This window comes from Halichoerus grypus, chromosome 9 (genome assembly GCF_964656455.1).
Source record: "Halichoerus grypus chromosome 9, mHalGry1.hap1.1, whole genome shotgun sequence".
Classification (NCBI taxonomy): domain Eukaryota; kingdom Metazoa; phylum Chordata; class Mammalia; order Carnivora; family Phocidae; genus Halichoerus; species Halichoerus grypus.
Window position 1 is genome coordinate 134429286 of NC_135720.1, and position 12680 is coordinate 134441965.

At 43.6% G+C, this 12680-nt stretch overlaps 1 protein-coding gene across 1 annotated transcript; it reads left to right on the forward strand.

Annotated features, from left to right (window-relative positions):
* The first annotated feature begins 8 nt into the window (after window positions 1–8).
* RBM24 (RNA binding motif protein 24) lies at window positions 9–12363 on the forward strand. Its single transcript, XM_036123647.2, has 4 exons — window positions 9–327; window positions 1619–1742; window positions 3232–3286; window positions 10140–12363. The coding sequence occupies exons 1-4, from the start codon at window positions 160–162 to the stop codon at window positions 10498–10500; spliced, it is 708 nt and encodes a 235-aa protein (XP_035979540.1). The 5' UTR covers window positions 9–159; the 3' UTR covers window positions 10501–12363.
* The last annotated feature ends 317 nt before the right edge of the window (window positions 12364–12680 follow it).

Sequence of the window (12680 nt, forward strand, 5' to 3'; positions counted from 1 at the left end):
GCCCCCGCCGCGCCGCCGCCCTCGCCCCCGGGCTCGCCCTTGGCCCCCGGCGGCCGCGAGAGGGTGCGGGAGACGCGGAGCCGGAGGAGGCGGCGCAGCCGCTGCCCGAGCCGCAGCCGCAGCCGCAGCCGGAGCCCGAGCCGCGGGGCGGGCGCGAAGATGCACACGACCCAGAAGGACACGACGTACACCAAGATCTTCGTCGGGGGGCTGCCCTACCACACCACCGACGCCAGCCTGCGCAAGTACTTCGAGGTCTTCGGCGAGATCGAGGAGGCGGTGGTCATCACCGACCGGCAGACGGGCAAGTCCCGGGGCTACGGATTTGTAAGTTGCGCGGCTGCGGGCTGGCGTGGGCTTGGGGTTGGGGAGGGTGGGGTGGGGGCGACAAAGGGCCCGGCGGGGAAATCGAGGACCGCGGGGGCGGGGAGGCTCGGGGCGGCGCAGGGCCTCGGGGGGGGGGTCGGGGTTTGCCGTGGGGGGCTCGGTGTGACAATGTGAGGAACCCCGCGGACGCGGGCGGCGCTGCCCCTTTGCTCCCGGCTGAACTGAAAGTTTGCGCGCGGCGGAGCTGGGGGAGGGAGGGCTCTGCTGCCTCGCGGGGTTTCGAGGGGACCCAGCGCCCTGCGGTGTCGGGGGGACAGGCGGAGCGGGGGTGGAAGGAGAGAACTAACCACTGCTGGATTTGCGGGTGCGCGGGGCTGGGAGGGAGGGGCCGCAGCCCCTCGGAATCGCACGCCGGGGTTGGAGGCCGGTGGTTAAGCGCGCCGTTGCTTTGTGAAAATGCGTGTCTTCAGGCGTTCTGGCTGGGGCGGGGAGGGGACACCCTAGGAGGTCTAGGGCTCTACTCCTTATGCCACCCCCCACTTTTTTTTTTAAATGGCAAAGATGGATTCTTTAAAAAGATGATCCTCTAGCTCTTTGCTGAACTGAAGGAGAGCGTATTAAGGCTCCTGGGGATTTAAGCGTGCAAATTCAGCTGCTGGAGAGCCGGGAGCTCCGGAGTAGGACAATAGCTGTGGTCGTTAGGGAGTGCTTGCTGGTGGTCGGGAGCACCGGGTGGATGTGAGGCTGGACTTTCTTTAAAGCAAACAGTGCCTCTTGGGCTGGGTAGGGACCTGGTGGGGGGCGGTCGGGGGAGGGAGGATCTAGAGTTCCAAGACGGAATTCAGGCTTCCGACTCCCTGCTAGGCCCTACTAGCGCCCTGAAGGCTTTGGGGGTGTCGGGAGGGGGTTGTTTCTTTCTTCCTCTCTCTTTTTTCTTTTCTTTTCTTTTCTTTTTTGACGGGGGATCAAGGAGTAAGTTCCAGGAAAAGAAAAAGGAAAAGGAGGGAAGGAAGGAAGGAAGGAAGAAAAGAAAGAGAGAGAGAAAGAAAGAAGGAAGGAAGAGAAAGAAAGAGAGAGAGAGAGAAAGAAAGAAAGAGAAAGAAAGAAAGAAAGAAAGAAAGAAAGAAAGAAAGAAAGAAAGAAAGAAAGAGAAAGAAAGAAAGAAAAAGAAAGAAAGAGTTTAAGAACCCCCTCAGTTTTCTCATGAATGACTTCTCCAGTGTGATTCTTGGTTTCCTTCAGGGGTTGATTTAGAGCTTTGTATGTATGTGTGTGTGTGTATGTTGCTAAGGTCACCATGGCTGACCGAGCCGCTGCTGAGAGAGCCTGCAAGGATCCGAACCCCATCATTGATGGCAGGAAGGCCAATGTGAATCTGGCATACTTGGGAGCAAAACCAAGGATCATGCAACCAGGTAAGAAATGTTCCTCCTACCCACTCCCCCCCACCCATCTTGAGGACCCCCCCCAACTTCTGAATAGAATGAATCCCTGTTTCAGAAGACATTGTAGATGTTTAGTAAAGTTGAACCATGGCTGGTTATTCTATCAAGATATTAAATGAGCGTTGTCACCGGCTCTTGCAGGACTTGAAATGTACCTATGTGCAAAAGTAGATCTTGGGGGTCTGGACAGTTTGTACCCACCCAGACTTAGGCTTGACTCATCTGTTTCAGGTATGACATACAGTCAGTCTACTCTTTTATTTTCCAGTTTCTCGCCACTTGTAGATCATTCACATGTGGATTTTGTGGGCCAAATGTGTCACCTCCGGCTGGTTATACTTCCCTACATACTGTTGTCTCTCCTTCTACCACCAGTGGCCCTGTGCTCAGAGCGGGCAATCCCACTTGAACACTGACCCAAGAGAAGCCTAGGGGCAGGGGGTGGTGTCTGGATGGTAAAGCTTTAACATAAAATCACAAGACTATTAGTAATCAAAGAAAATGGGGAGATTTCAGGTACGCCTGGGCCCTCGTGTAACAGATAAACTGACACTTAGAGATGGAAAATGTTTTACTTCAAAGTCATGCAGCTATTAGTCGTCAAAAGGGAAGCAGGCTTTTGTCTATGTGAAAATTTGACCTTTTGGATTATTTACAACAGGGCCTTTACCATTAGCACAAATAATTAAGAGTTGACTGTTGAGCAAATGGTAATCTTTTTCTTGGGTAAGCAACTCTGTTTTGTTCAGTCATTATACTCTTCACTCAAGTGTTTCCATCTGAAATTTTGGAAAGAGGTTGACACTTCCATCCAAGTGGATTTACTAGGGAACTAGATTGTCAAGAAAGTGAGTGCATGTGCCCATATCCGTGAACATTAAAAGACTCGTGTTTGTGTGTGTGCTATCCAGAAAAGGAGACTTTGTTTTTGTGAATTTTTAATACCATAATCTGTAAAACCCATAATCTTCCAAAGCATTGTCCAACATGTTCCAAATTACAAAGACTTTTTATAGATCATGATTCAGAATTGCAGGAATATTTGTGACATGTAACTTCATTATCAAGTCCTGTTGTTCCTGGTTTCATTCCACAAGAATTTTTCCCTGGCCTGATTTTCTACGGTCTTCTTGTATGACTGTCAAACTTTGCAGATAATTTTTCGTTTCCACCTGTAGCCTATTAAAATTTTTACTTGGGTCCATGATAACATTAGTAAAAAGAACTTTTAAATATACGTATGTATATATTTATAATATATATCTATAATGATAACATCAGTAAAAAGAATTTTCAAGTATATATATTTGTAATATATATAATATTTATAATATTTTCTGCAAAGCATCAAAAGAATGGTGATCTTCTCCAAGTGAAAGTTGTGATTGCATTTTAATATGTAGGAGTAATAAATGCCTAACCATGCACAAATAGAGAATGTGGTATGTTTTATTGTCAGGTTTTGCCTTCGGGGTTCAACAACTTCATCCAGCCCTCATACAAAGACCTTTTGGGTAAGTCAGTTCATCAGGCCCTCCTAAGTTTTGATAAGTATCATCTGTTAACCTGCCTCTGTTATATACAGACAAGACCATCATGTCACAGAATGTTCCTTGTGATACATATTTATATATGTTTGTACCTTTTTGATGCTGATAATATAAATATTTTTAGATGAGTCAAGTTACTGACCAAGTTTGCAGCCTCCAAACCAGACAAATTTTGAGCTTATGATTAACAAAACAAAACAAAACAAAACTACCAGGTATGACTTGTGTACAAGACGATTGTGTCCCAGCACCATGATTACTGTTCAACTTGACTCAATGTTATTTATCTCTTTCTAACCTGACAGGGCTCGTATACAGTTAAGCTAACTGATCAGAAGGATACGATGATAAGAGGTGGAATAGTTCTGTTTGGAGTTAAACTCTGTAACCAGTAGACTCAGACACACAAGCTCAGATGGTGATTAACGATGCATGGATGTTGGTGTTGTTGTTTTATTTTTCACAATAGTCAATAGACCTCCGTGTGCTTTATTTTATTTATTACAGTAATGAAGTGGTGTTGATAGCTAAACTGTGTGCTTTTTACTTAATTGAAAAGAGCTGTAGTGAAAGTGTTTTCTTTTCCTCGGGGAAGGGGCTCTTTGTGTTTTTGGTTTTGGTGGTGGTGTTGAGGAGTGTTGACTTTTGACTTTGCCATGGGAAGCAAAGGGCCTTTTTTTTTTTTTTCTTGCTTTTAAGCTGTAGCCTGTGACTTCCACTTAACCGTATTTTTGTAGTGAGTGCTAAATTGTGTGATTTCCCTCTGTGAGAATACAGATTCATTGCTTGCATGTCCTAAGTTTCTGTTTTACTGGGGAGTTTTCTGGGAATGGGGTTCTTTCTTTTGCAATGTATATCCACCTTTAGGCCTTCTCATTTAAAGGTTCAACAAACACTCATCAGATTTCACTGACACTAGCCAGTTTTTTGAGTCGAGTGGCACTTTCACCTTTCAGACCTAACTCAGGTGAACACGCTGCTCATCTTTGTGTTCCCTTTGGGCTCTGTGATTACCAGCTTTCCTCCTCTGAGTGCCCTTCTTTCCCTTCTGTTCAGACAACGTAAGTGGGCGATCCCTACCACCTAAATTTACTCGGACTACTTAGAGTCTGTTTGGGCTGTATTCTACCTGATTGACATTGCTAGAACTCTAGTGACAGAGATTTCAGCTTTTTAAATAGTCTAATTGTTCAAGAGGTGTTTTATCCTCAGCTATCGTTTGTTCTCTAGTTTAGCACCTAAATATCTACCTGTGTAAACTGGAAGGTCAGATTCTAGATAGATAGATAGATAGATAGATAGATAGATAGATAGATAGATAGATAGATATCCACCTTATGTGTCTCCAAGGATAGACCAGAAAAAGTAATAATCATTGCACTTGGTAGGGCCAGGTTGTTTTCCATGAATACCTTCTTAAAACCCTCCCTTTAACATAGGGATTCTTCACCTTACCACCAACTCTTACTTTTTAAAACCATGGGAGAGTATTCTGTCCAATATGATTAGAAAGGGCCCTCATACCTCATAGCTATTTATCAGTGCCCCATCCCAACCATCCTGGGTACCGACAACAAATAGTGGGTTGATGAGTCCAGCTACTTCTGTGGGTCCTCTCCTCATTCGTCTAGACTATGTGTGAGGTGGGATTAGGGAGGAGAACATACATCCTAAGAAGTGGTGATAAACTTAGTCATGATCTCACAATAATAGTCTTGAAACAATTATGCGGCTAAATCGATCAACAGGTATTAGCATGTGTTTATGTTTTTCTGTGCTAAGTAGGTGATACAAAATAAGGAGACTGCAAAACTAACACAAACCAGTCAAGAACTACTAGTTGCTAAGATACTTGGTATTTAGGACAAAAGGAGTTCAGAATAGCAAGAAAACAGGTGAATTGGAGAGGTGCACAAAGCTTCATGGGACTTGAACTAGTCTTGGACCAGTGGGTATGTCCTGGACAGGTAACAGGAGCAAGGGACATGCCTGAGGGCTATAGGATGAGGTGAGCATAAGCAAAGGCAGAGAAGAGAAAAAGATTTAGTGCATGGAGAAACCAGACTGTTTATGGAAGTTATTGAGAGCTGGACATAGAAATTTGGACTGGCTGTGGTAGTCTGCATTGATCCTTGAGAAAGAAAGTAGCACAAGGAAAATAAGAATAACCAGAATAAAATGTCCTATGGAAATTTTAAATCAAGTATGCTTTGATAGTAACCTTTTGTTGTTCATCCCTGCTAATATTAAGCTGTCTTTATAAAGGGTGGTGATTATTACTGTTTGCATAAGTTGTTTGAACTTGAGATTCTTATTAGAAATAGATAGCGTTGCAGGCTTTCTCTTTTCTTTTTTTAAGGGGTTCTTTAACACTGCTCTAATTCCCAGAGTCTGTACCTAACAAATCACACCTGGTCATCCTCAATTCTGTTGGAATGCCACACGTTTTTATTTTAGGCCTGGAAAAAAGCTTGAGAATTTTTAATCTTACTTGACTTCTTTGAAGTTCTAGTAACTGAACTATTTTTTATGTGGTCCTTAAATGGCCCCCACTTAAGGGGGCCATTTAATGGGCTTTTCAAGAGAAAATCCTGGCTTGAAGGAATTTCTGATGTAACACAGTGGGCAGATGTATAGAGACTCGTGCATTTGCTAAACAATGTCTTAGAAATACTTTCTGGTTGCAAGAAGCATTTTCTTATTGAAACCTTAGAGAGGAAAGACTATGCATCTGTGAGTAGAAAATTTTAGGCTGGTTTAGAGCAGTTTGAAATACCCTTAAACATTTATTGAGTATACCTTTAAGTGCTCAGGGTTTTGGGGGGGTTGAAGAGTTTATTTATTTATTTGAGACAGAGAGAGAGAGAGAGCGAAGGGTGGGGAGGGGCAGAAGGGAAAGGAGAAGCAGACTCCCCACTGAGTGTGGAGCCCAATGTGCGGCTCAATCCCAGGACCCGGAGATCACGACCTGAGCTGAAGGCAGAAGCCTAAACGACTGAGCCACCCAGGCGCCCCTTAAGTGTTCAGCTTTATGCTAGTTGTATTAACACTGTACTAGATACTATACTATCCACTAAGGGGGGGCAGGAGGGACAGTAACATTAAGTGAACATCTCCTACATGCCTGGTACTAGTAAGAGATTTACATAAATCATGTAATTCTCACAATACTTATTTGACTCAAGCTGTTCATGTCAGCCAGTGAATGTTCTTTCCATGGGTGAAAAAACAGATACAGAGAGGTTAATTAACTTGCCACAGGGCTAATAAGTAATAGAGTCTGGTTCTAGGTTCATAATCGTGATTTTCCTGACCTCAAAAGCTGTGTTCTTTCCTCTGTCAAGTTATAGCCAGAAAGACACAATTCCATTCTCCCTTATAATCTAGTAAGAAAACTGAGAAGCCCCCAGAAGGGTGTGGCTTAAGACAAGGAGGGAGACATCAGGTTCTTGGGACCCAAGAAGTCTTCATGAAAGAGGTAGAAGCTGACCTAGATTTTTAAAGGATGGTCGAGAATAAGGTACTCTTGTATTGAGTGCCTACTTTATTCATCATTGTAGGCTCTGTGCGTAGATAATGTTATTTAATGCACAGCAATTCAGGGTTGGAAATAATTGGATTCATGTCACATATGAGAAATGTGAGACCAGAACGTGAAGCAAATTCCTGAAGTCTCTCTACAGAGTGAGCGCTAGACCTAGGGTGGAAAAGATTTGGATTTCAACAGGTAAAGATGGAATGAGGTTTGGCTTCCCTGGCAAAGGGACGGCATGAGCAAAGTGAGGATCTAGAAATGCGTGGCTTGTCCAGGGAGCACTGAGGAGTCCAGCTGACCCGGGTTCGAGGAAAGGTGGAAAGAAATACTGGAAGGAATGTTTTGGAGCCAGAAGCATAAAAGGCGTAGCATGCCAAAGGGGCAACAGGTTACAAGAACAAGCAAATGGAATGAAGACTTTGCCAGCAGTCTGGTGATGGACTGGAAGAGGAAACCAGTTAGGATGTCAGAAGTCACAAAGAGATGTCAGAGGACCTGAAAAAGAAAAGGAAAATGTAGTCAGTGTTTTTTGACAGTTGCCCAAGGTATCTGCCTTGTTCTTGGGCTTTTGTAACCGCTAGGTACGCCCACTGTGTGATTAATTGAGGGAAGGGACACTGGTAGGTAGGGGAGACAGATTCTCAGATTGCCTTCATGAGCTCCTTAAACTAGTAAAAGACCTCCTAATGCAAGAATGGCTTCCGAAGCACCACCTTAGCCTTTGGTCCTTTCCTGCCTGCCTTCCTGAACGGAGGTATTTTAGGCTCTCCTTGGTCTTCTGGGTTCTCCTTTCCCTGAGCCTCTGGATTTCATGTGCCTTCCAGATGTATTCCTGACCCTTGCCAGACTTCATGTAGGGTTCTGATATGCCAGGGAACTCTACACTCTCATTGGTTGGCATTATCAAATGAAAACTATTAATATAAAATCAGTGCAGAGACAAGAGTCCTGTAAGCAGCCCTGCCTATCTTCTAGTGCATTCCTCACACACACTCACACACACACACACACACACACACACTTCATCCTGCCTTTTTATAGGCTAAACTCATTTTCAGTTACCAGCATTCATTCAAAGATACAAACCTGGTAACCATCCTGTTGTCCTTAGAGCTTTGGGAGTACAGGGGTTAATGTTTCCCTATCAGTGAGATTCATACTGGCTGGACTTCGCTGCTGATAGATGTTTTACTTTGGCCTTATAAAGACATTTTACCCGCTGGAAACCCTTGTCGCATGACAGGATCAAAAATAGCCCGGCTGCAGCCCCTGCTGTCCATCACCACATGTAAACGGGCTTGAGTGGAGGCTGTCTTTGCAGTGTCCGCACATTGTGGACGCGGCGGCCTCCAGGGACCGGGTTTCATAAAGCCACACCTGTCGCTGTGAGTCAGTCACCTGACCTAGAGAAAAGTTTGGAGTATGTGCATGACCATGCGTCTGGTTTCTGACAAGCAGTTAAGAACATCTCTAAGTGTCCTCAGAAACACTTGATGACGTGTTTTCTCCTGGCACTGGGAAAGATCTACAAGCCTAGTAAAATCGAGTGTATTTTTATCATTGGGGTCAAAGTTCACTACCCTCTATGATAAATTCATCTTTTCCATGGGTGTTCGTTAATAAGGACTTTCAGTGAAACTCTGAAAAGACGAAGCAAAAATCTGTGTTTTCGGAAACCTAAATGTGAAGTTTTCAGTCTTGATTTCTTTAAAATACTTTAAAATAAGGATTGCTACTTGTTGCTTCTACTTCCTGTTACATTGGCTTTGCCAACAACCAGATGGCATTATAGTGTCATGTTTTTAGAAATATAGGGGGTTCTGAGGGAGATTGCTTTAAAGAAAGGTGAAAATAAGTCAGATATTCATGGTAGCATTTTAAAGGGGCAGTAATGAATCGCAAGAGTGTGAGAATTGAAATGCATGGGTTTTCTTAAAAATACCTCTTGTGATTAATTTTTTTTAACAAAATTAACTTCCTAAGTAAGGTCATTGGAGTGTGTCTTGTATGTGATCTCTGAATGTATAATTGTTAAAGGTACTTGATTTTGTTTCTTGAACTTTTACAGGATAATACATAACACAATTGATATGTATCAAATATCTATGAGTAGGGCAGATTTAAAACCAACATGCTAATCTATTTGTTGATTTGGAGGATAAAACAAGAGTTCCTATGTGCGCAAAAAAAAAAAAAAAAAAAAAATGTTTCCTTACTCATTTTGTTATGTAAACATTTTAAGTTTATATGAATTTTTAGAAATATTCCTATTCCTTCCTTTACCCTCAACCTCATCATTTCCCCAAAACCCCTTCTGTCTGTCTTGCATAGAGATAAACAAGCTGGCTGACCTTCAGGTGCCTGATAGTCAAAACAGGTTTGGTTGACCCTTGTGTCCTTATGAATTTTATGGAGAGAAAGAAAGAAAGAAAGGCAAAAAGCGTGCTGCACATCTCTTTGGGAATCACTGCCATGAATGTTGATAGCATTTCTGTAGCTTCCCACAACAGCCTCTTGTGATAGAGTGAGCTGCACTACAGTTCGTTTGAGAAGTGTGATTCTGCTGTGTTTACCACACTTTTAAACTCTTTTTTATTTTGTCGCCTGCTTCTTGTATCATCATTATTTTTAATAAGGGTGACTGAGGTTGCAGAGAGATTAATGTGTGCTGAGTCTGCATAGCAATTTCAAGTAGGGTTGCCATGATAATAAACATACGGATTTTGTGGAAAAATTTATTTTACTTTTGGGAAATCGGCCAACCCCCTCCCTCCTCCCCGCCCCCCTCCCCCCGGAATTGAACGATCACGGATTACCTTTGGAGTCCTATTATAGTCACCGCTGAGAATTTTTCTCTCTTTGCTACAGTTTTACGAACTCATTGCAAAATTTTCCAAAGTCTTAAAATCAATTAAGCATGTATTCACTACCTCTCCGGTGCGTAGCCCTCACGAACCTTGATTTATTTGCCAAACTGCTGCTGAACGATAAGCGTTGGTTCTCTTAACCGATCCTAAATCCAACCTCCAGCAGGGAGGGGCATCCCCCCGCCCCTTCACCCCCCCCACCCCCCCCCAGTGCTTTTGTCGCTGAATTCCTTTCGGGGCGCTCCGCGATCCGGCTACCGCCTAGAGCACTCCGACGGACCCCCGGCGAGGAGATATTGTGGCAACCCTATGCTCGTAATAACCACTAAATTTGAGTCTGTCTTATCTCTGAACGAGCCGCGCTGCAGACCCGGGGGGCCGGCGGCGCCTGACTCGCTGTCCCGTTTGTCCGCAGGATCCCCGCCCACTACGTGTACCCGCAGGCGTTCGTGCAGCCCGGCGTGGTCATCCCGCACGTGCAGCCCACGGCCGCCGCCGCCTCCACCACCCCTTACATCGACTACACGGGCGCCGCCTACGCCCAGTACTCGGCGGCCGCCGCCGCCGCCGCCGCCGCCGCCGCCTACGACCAGTACCCGTACGCGGCCTCGCCGGCCGCCGCCGGCTACGTCACGGCGGGGGGCTACGGCTACGCCGTGCAGCAGCCAATCGCCGCCGCCGCCCCCGGGACGGCTGCCGCCGCCGCCGCCGCCGCCGCGGCCGCCGCCTTCGGCCAGTACCAGCCGCAGCAGCTGCAGACCGACCGCATGCAGTAGGGCGGCCACGTGACCAGAGGCGACTCGTTTCCCCCCCCTCCCCTCCCCCATTGCCCGACGTGTCGTAGGTAAGGCGAGTTCACATCGACTTAACAGCTTTCCGGAGGGAAAAAAAAAAACAAAAACAAAAAACAGCAAAAAAAAAAAAAAAAAAAAGCAAAGCTATGCTCTCGTGAAGCAGAATTCTTATTTTTTTTTTTTTTTTTATACTCCAGTAGTGTCGTAGATGAGAGAGAGAGAGAGAGGGGAGTGGGCGCAGTTTTGGAAATCGATCCCAAAGAGAGCCTGAGTCAAGGAAAGTGGGAGTAAACAGTGGAACTTCACTTTTATAACGGGATTTTTATTTTTGCTCTTTTTATAGTATCAGGGAAGCAAACTGCCTTTTACAAGTTAGGAGATGCTATTTGAATCTAGTCGAACCAGGGAATACAGAGTGAGCAATATGTAGCTTGAATAACCTTTAAAAGCAGATTTAAACACACACACACACACACACACACACACAAAATGGTGAAAGCACTGATTGTCATTTTTAGCAGTCACTATGGCCTCTAGAACTTTTTCAGGTAAGAAGATCACGTTCTTACTCTCTCAAAACATGGGCATCGAACAATCAACCTGGGAGCGTGGCAGTGGGTAAAATGGTGGACAGGCACCAAAGCGATTTTCTCATCTCTCCTGTGGATGAGCGGGACTGTGGGGCAAGTGATGTGGAATTAATGGGTGCAGCACTGTACAGACAATCAATAACACACACAGTTCTGGAAAGAACACATCACTTGTGCTTGTTTGATGAGCTTGTCACATTCTAATCCCTCTCCCCATCCTGTTTCAATTTTGGGAAACTTGTATCTGCTGGCCTCAGCAGTTCTGATTCTGAAATAGGATCAGGCTTTTACTACAACAGCCTTCTCTTTCTATTTATTGTGTTGACTCGTGGCTTACGATTAAAGGCAGGCAAAGTTTGTAGACTCTAAACCCTTAAGAACTGTCTTAAGGACGTTTCTTTCTCCCCCCCCCCTTTTAAAATAATTTTACACTTTTTAGTATCTATTTCAGAGTCATATTTAAAACTATTTATTAGTGAACACAGTACACGAGACAACAAGGTGACTGAGATTACAATTCTTCAAAGGTTAACGATAATGTGGTTTATACTGTGCCTTAATAGTAATGCTATTTAAGATATTTATTTTTAAGTTTTACTATGCTGCACTCTAAAGAAAGGAACTTTAGATGTGACACTGTAAAATTATGTATTCATCTCATGGCATAAATTATTTAGTAGGTCTAGATGTAGCATATTAAATATTAACCTATCCAACGAAAGATGTTGACTTGGATTTATTTAAATTCATATGTGCACTGTATAAGAGAATCCTCTTACATTAACACATTTTAATTTATTTTAGTTTTTAGGTTTTTTTTTTTTTTAAACGAGAGATATTGCTAGTTTCATGCTTCCTTCTCTAAGTTTTGCTCGTGTAGATCTCATTTATTGGTACTTCATTAGTTTAACACTATTCTTATGTAGTTTATGTAGTTTTAAAATGCTGCTTTACTTTTTTCTTCCAAAACTGCAATATTTGCAATTTTTATTCTTAAACTAAATTGAATACTATTTTACACTGTATTGGATTTTTATACTTGAACAATTTCATACAAGGGAAGACAGGTTAGCATTTTTATGGACTTTTCTCCATTATCACTGGATTTACTTTAAGTATTCCCATACTAGACAGTGTTATGTAATGTAGACATGACTCTCCTGTGCAGATTATTTATTCATTGTGTATATTGCTTTATAACATTTCAGATCTTCTAATCTATTCACTTGTATTAAATATAATTTTTAAAAACTTCTGTTGCATCGATTGTTTCTAATTTTGTCATAAAGGTAAGACAACTTCTTCTAACTCACACTAATTACATGTAACATTTTCGGTGAGCAGAGAGCTTCCCAGATGCCCTGTTTTTATACCTTTTAAGTAGATTTTATTAACCCACCATCTTTCTTATATTCAGCAAATGATCTAGGTCCTCCCCCCCACAGTGAACCCTAAAGGGCTATTCATGTCACTGAAAATTGCTTAACTAAAGGTCACTCAACAGAGTGGGTGCAGAGGGGGCCAGTCCATCCAAAGCTGGAGTTGGGTAAACTGAGGTTTGGTATTAGAGTC